Consider the following 6,000-nt stretch of genomic DNA (forward strand, 5'->3'; position numbering starts at 1 on the left):
AAAAGGGTGCCAAGCACCCCTAAAGCTCTGATCCTAGAATCGCCGCTGGTTAACGTCAATTTTTAGTTCAAGCAGTTCAGATGTATTTCACTGTGTATTCCTCTGTACGGATCAGACCCACAGTGTGCTGTCCAGGTATTCCGAGCTCAGGACCGTGTATGAAAAGGTTTCACACTCCGAGTGGAACTTGTCTGTGCATGACGTCTGTTTCTCTCGTCTGTCCTCCGGCAGCAGCTCCTCTCGGTCCGGCTCAGACCAGAAGGCTGCTGGCGCTCCGGTGGTTCCATTTGGCCTGGACCTGTACTACTGGGGCCAGGAGCAGCCCAACGCCGGCAAGATCATCAAGTAACACACACACACACACACATGTGTCACATGACTGTACAGTTCAGTAAGACGTGTGTTTTCTAATATAACAGTAGAATTATAATCTGTCCTGGCATTGCTTTCTTAGTAACTGAATGTCGGTGCATGTGTTTCAGTATTTCATTTGTTCTATCAGATAAAGGATGTATGTTGTTTTAATAACAATTAGTTTTATTTTATGAATTACTTATTACATTGAACTGGGTCTGTTTTTTTTTTTTTATGCCTGCGAATCCCTGCTGGTCCTGTGTCTTGTCCATGTGCAGGTCGGCCTCTCAACATCAGTTCTGGGTACCCATTGATGTGGACGAGGAGCGGGAGAACAAGGAGCTGCAGGCAGAAAGCCGGAGCAGATACATCTCCTTCCCCGGGAGCTTCACTCCGGTCAGCCATCACTGCAGAGCCCCGGTTGGCTGGGGGAAGCTGTGCCAGAGACAGGACCGCCTCAAGGTACCAGGACACTTTGTGCAGGTCTCTCTCTGTCCCCCCGTGCTGTTAGGGTGTGTGTTTGAGCTGTGACTGTGTGTCCCGCTGCAGTGTCCCTTCCATGGGCCCATCGTTCCTCGAGACCAGGAGGGCCGACCCTGCCGGCAGGAGGACCGACTGAGGGAGGAGCAGGAGGAGAGGAGGAGGAGGGAGGAGCAACCTGGTGAGGAGCCATGCACCCACATACTGGAAGAGTCACAGAGAGGGACAGGGTCCAGCTGCAGCCACACTGCCAATCACTCACACACCTTCAAATCTAAAAGTGAAACCACAGTGAAGAGGAAATGCAGAGGGGGCACTGCAGCCGAAGCCAAAACACTTCCTTTTGATCAAGTAATATCCAATAGCTACTTATGTATTACATTGACCAAGTGGAATAAGCAGTTAGCTTTTAAGACTGTCACTACAAACAGCCATCAGAATGGAATCTCCAACTAAATCTAGTAAGACCGTAAGATGTGTTAAAAAGCTTTGGAAAAAGCAAGTAGGTAAACCTTGAGGTTTTGTTTCCAATTTTCACTCTCAGTAATATGATGCATTACTGTTTGTTTTTTTATTCCTCAAGGTCTACTTACTACCTTTTTGTGTGTCTTCCACCACCTTTCTCGTGGTCTGAGGAAGACCCCTGGTTGTGGTATATGTACTGTAGATATAAAAAATTTACTCACGGGTAGTTTGACAAAAAAAACATGACTCGTGTCCACTTTCTAGCCTTCTCCAGAGCTTTTTAGCATGATCTTTTTAGTTTGCTCACTTTCTTGACACATAATCAGTAAATCACGGTGAGCATACTCCCTTTTTATGGAGATTTAAGCCACAGAGGTTTGCTCTGTGAGGAAGATGCCGCTGTTTTCTGCTGCTGGGGAACAAACTGTGAGCTCTGGTGGATAGACAGATATGATGTGTTTTCCTTTTTGTGCACCAATAATACAGCTGATCGCGTGTGTGTGTGTGTGTGTGTGTGTGTGTGTGTGTGTGTGTGTGTGTGTGTGTGTGTGTGTGTGTGTGTGTGTGTGTGTGTGTGTGTGTGTGTGTGTGTGTGTGTGTGTGTGTGTGTGTGTGTGTGTGTGTGGCATGCCATCCAGTGAGTTGTGAAATAGCATCTTTTGTTACCAACTGCACTATCGATCCATGAGTCAATCTCACACACGCACACACACAGCGGGGGGGGGAGCAGTGGCCTGAATGAGCTGATGGCCTCAGCTCCCTCACACACCAACAGCCACAGGTAAATACTGTGTGTGTGTGTGTGTGTGTGTGTGTACGTGTACGTGTACGTTAAACAGGCAGTGGGGGACATTGTAAAGGTCATCTCAGACCAGTTGTCATAGCGACAGACATGGCTGTCTCCTGACCCTGGTCAAAGGATCGGTAGTGTTTCACCGAGTGAGCGTTTGGTAGACTGGAGCATCTGAGAGCAGCGGGCCAGTTTGGCTGGTAAGGGATCTGGGGTCGGGGGTGTAGTGGGGGACACCATGGAGCTCCTGATGAAAGATGAAGAGGAGCAGCTGGCTGTATTGCAGAGGTGTTGGTGGGCTCGTTGGGTTCACTTTCAGGGTCCTCATCCTTATAGTGACCATCCAAACATGCTGCCACTGTACGGCACGCAGCAGCGTTCATTTCAGTCCAAAAACTGAACGCAGGGGGAGCAGAGTGTTGCTGCAGGTGCCACTGACATGGTGAACTATGATCCATGAAGTGCAGTTAGTGTATTACACCCAGAAGTCTGCAGGGCATTAGACGCCAAATCCCTGTGTTTGTACTGTTTAGAGTAGAGATATGGAGTTCACATTACAGAGTACTCCACCTGTAATCTGAACTGTAAGTGATGTGGCACACAGCTGTCCAGACCCCTTAGCATGTCTTCATCTCTGCTGCTAAAGCTCTCAAACTGGACACTGAGCTCCAATCACAGGAGATTTACTTTAGTAGCTGTTATTCACCTGTGGAGGTGGGTGTGGTCTGCAATCAGCTGCAGTGGAGAGAGGTGTGGGGATAGATCAGGAGAGCAGTGCCAGGAGAGTTAATTATTTCAGCTGATCGTTGTACTAATTAAACTCTCCCTTTTATATGCAGTAGCGTGCTGGACCTTCAAATGACTGCCACACACCTCAGAGACACAACGCTGTGAGATATTGTTTTGTTGGTTCTTTTGTTAAAACGGGCTGTGAGCCTGCCAGTAGCCGGGCAGACAGCGGCGCACGGCTTGTGGTCATAAAGTTGTGTTAAAAGTGTGGTCAGTCAGAATAAACACTGTTGCCTGTAAATGGTCTGTCTGGGCTGTGATCTGTGCTGAGGGTAAACCTTGGTGGCAGCGAGTTCTGCTACATCACCTTTGAATCATCTCACACACACACACACACACACACACACACACACACACACACACACACACACACACACACACACACAGACCCCGGCTGGAAGGGCTCAGAGGTGTTGACAGAGAAGAGGGTCCTGCTGCAACACTGATTACAGTGTGCAATTAAACGTTCTTTTTCATGTTATTTTGTATTTTTGTTCTTTCTCAAACTTCTCTAAGATCACAACAACAAAGTGATAGAAGACACACACACACACACACACACACCAACACATTGTAAATGCAGCTGCTCCTCTTCTGGCATTAATGATTCTCCTAAATACACCAGCTGCTTTTCAATTACTGCTCCGCGTGTGTGTGTGTGTGTGTGTGTGTGTGTGTGTGTGTGTGTGTGATGAGGGATAGTTAAAGGTCCAGTCAGACCCAGGGTCAGACCGGCTGATTAATACCCCCCCACCTTCCCACACACACACACACTGAGCTGGGGTCAGCGTTTTGACAGAGTGGAGCGCCCATCACAATCACAGTGTAATTACTTTGCATTACTGCAGCTTTATCTCTAATTCCAGCGCAGTAGGTCATTAACCAGACGCGTCTCTTCCTTTAGACGGCGGTTACTCTGATCGCAGACGCAGAATTATGGCATTACACTTTTCATTAACACCACTATTTGATCCAAATGAGCATGCACTGTTTACTACTTGTGCTCTGTAAAGCTGTGGGCTCATTGATGTTATCGGCTGTAATGACTTCATTACACTTTTCATCACGTGACTTTTTGTCAGTGAGAGAGCGAGAAGCTGTTTGAACAGGAGACTGAGGCAGCTGCTCTGTGAAGTCACGTCGCTGCTTTTCGAATAGATTCAGTTTGTATAACACACGCAAACATAAAGTATTGTAGAACCTGCTGAAACTATGACACACTTTACTGGCTCAAATCACACCAGGACCACGGAGCTTTGAATGAAAGCCACATCTTACCTCATCCTTTAGTATGTTGTGTGTTCCCCGAGCCATAGATGAAAACATCAGCCTGGAGATTCAAAAGATGTCTTTCTGTTGCAGACTGGCGTGATGCAGAGCTGATGCGAGACATCGAGGCGGCGACAGGAGAAGACCTGGGTTCTGACCGGGTGGGGAAAAAAGGGAAAGGAAAGAAGAAGAAGAAATACCCCAACCTGAGCGACCTGAAGCAGAGCGCCAACACTTCCCGTTCCAGGCTGGAGAAAAAAGTCTTCAACAAGTACGTCACTCCCTGTCCCTGCAGGAACAGCATTTTCTTTCCACTTGAGTATATCTGAATTGACAGCGTTGCAGTGTGCAATGCTTGATATTAACCAAAAGTTACCAAAACACTTTTGTGTCGTTGTTGGCAGAGCAGATGCTGTAAAAACTAACTGTTGCGACTGTAAGCAGTCCAACAAAGTGCTGCCGCGAGGGACTAAACACTGAGAGATGCATACAGTAAACACACTGTGACACGCTCGAGATTGTATTGCAATGATTTATTTCTCCACACGTAAAATACAACTAGCACTACAGTTACCGAATGTGAAGTAACTTTGTGAGTCGAAATACGTGCGTTAGTGCGGCGGCCCAGGTGAATCAAACAAAATATGTTATCACTTACGCTCAAATCGTTATGAAAACGCCCACCACCTACAATATAAGTGCACAATATAATAATCAATATATGATATAAATGAGACCGTAAACAACTTACAATATATGGCTCCTACACTAACCATTATCTGTTCATTCAAAGAGGCGGGCAGTCTCACAGCTAAATGTTTAATGGTCAAACAAGTCCGTAGCTTCGTGCTTTATCTCTAACTATGCATATGTTTCCTCAGCCAATGTTTCTGTGTGAAGATTTTCCCGCTGAATGTTTCATGGTGTCCATCCTCTGTTCAGGAGTGCCATGCGCAGAGTAGCAGAGGTCCAGGGCAAAGATGACAGGAGAAAACACGACAAGTTCTCCAACCAGTTCAACTACGCCCTCAACTGACCGACACACACACTGAAGTTGTTTTTACTGATGTGCACGTGCAGTTTATCAATCTGCTAACATTGTCTGTTTGAACAGTTGAATGATTTCACTGCTGTCTGATAAGGTATTGAGGAGAAGGACGTGTACAACTTCTGACACACTTGATGAATTACAATTGTATTTATTTTGGTCTCATTTATCGGCCAAATTGGCCTAATATTGCCTTATCATCCAAATGCAATTTCCATTTTGTGTAAGTTAATATCGTTTGTACTCTTGTTTTTGTATGTTCTAGTTGAATTTGTGGTTGATGTTAGTATTAAAGCCATGTGTTGTACATGGACATGTTCAGGTTTAAACTGTGAATCTGTCTCTTTGTTCTGTTCTCTACTTTCATTCGCTTCATTTAGTTAATTTATTCATTTCAAACATGTCACACTTTAAAACAAATGAACACGAAACTTAATCTGACAACATAAATAGATATTCAAAGTCTGAAAAGGAGTAGAGGGGAGTTTGATTGGAAGACGAAAATCAGATTTTTCAGGACTCGCCAAGAGTATCAGGAGTGACAAATGTTGGAGAAACTGTGGATTTGTCGGTGATCAAACTCGCATCTTTTGGGACTGTCCTATCATACTTAACTTTTGGAGGGACATTAAGGGCATTTTGGAAAATCTACTAAAAGTGAGCATCTCTTTAGACTCCCAAACATTTTTACTGGATATCTTTCCAGACAATCTTTCTCAAGACCAAGCAAGGAAAATGATAACAATCTGTTTGTTAAAACCTGAGCCATCTACCGTTACGCAATGGACACAAAAGATAAGACAAG

The 6,000-nt window shown here is 45.4% G+C and overlaps 1 protein-coding gene across 1 annotated transcript in view; it reads left to right on the forward strand.

The window, feature by feature from the left end:
• The window catches only part of uvssa (UV-stimulated scaffold protein A), a 31,590-nt gene extending 26,059 nt beyond the window's left edge, over window positions 1-5,531 (forward strand). The window contains exons 11-15 of the mRNA XM_028589325.1: window positions 232-345; window positions 633-816; window positions 904-1,015; window positions 4,241-4,418; window positions 5,090-5,531. Coding sequence (XP_028445126.1) covers window positions 232-345; window positions 633-816; window positions 904-1,015; window positions 4,241-4,418; window positions 5,090-5,183 — 682 coding nt within the window. The 3' untranslated portion in view covers window positions 5,184-5,531. The remainder of the gene's footprint in view (window positions 1-231; window positions 346-632; window positions 817-903; window positions 1,016-4,240; window positions 4,419-5,089) is intronic.
• Window positions 5,532-6,000: the final 469 nt, after the last annotated feature.

The sequence above is a fragment of the Perca flavescens genome, chromosome 10 (genome assembly GCF_004354835.1).
Source record: "Perca flavescens isolate YP-PL-M2 chromosome 10, PFLA_1.0, whole genome shotgun sequence".
NCBI classification, from domain to species: domain Eukaryota; kingdom Metazoa; phylum Chordata; class Actinopteri; order Perciformes; family Percidae; genus Perca; species Perca flavescens.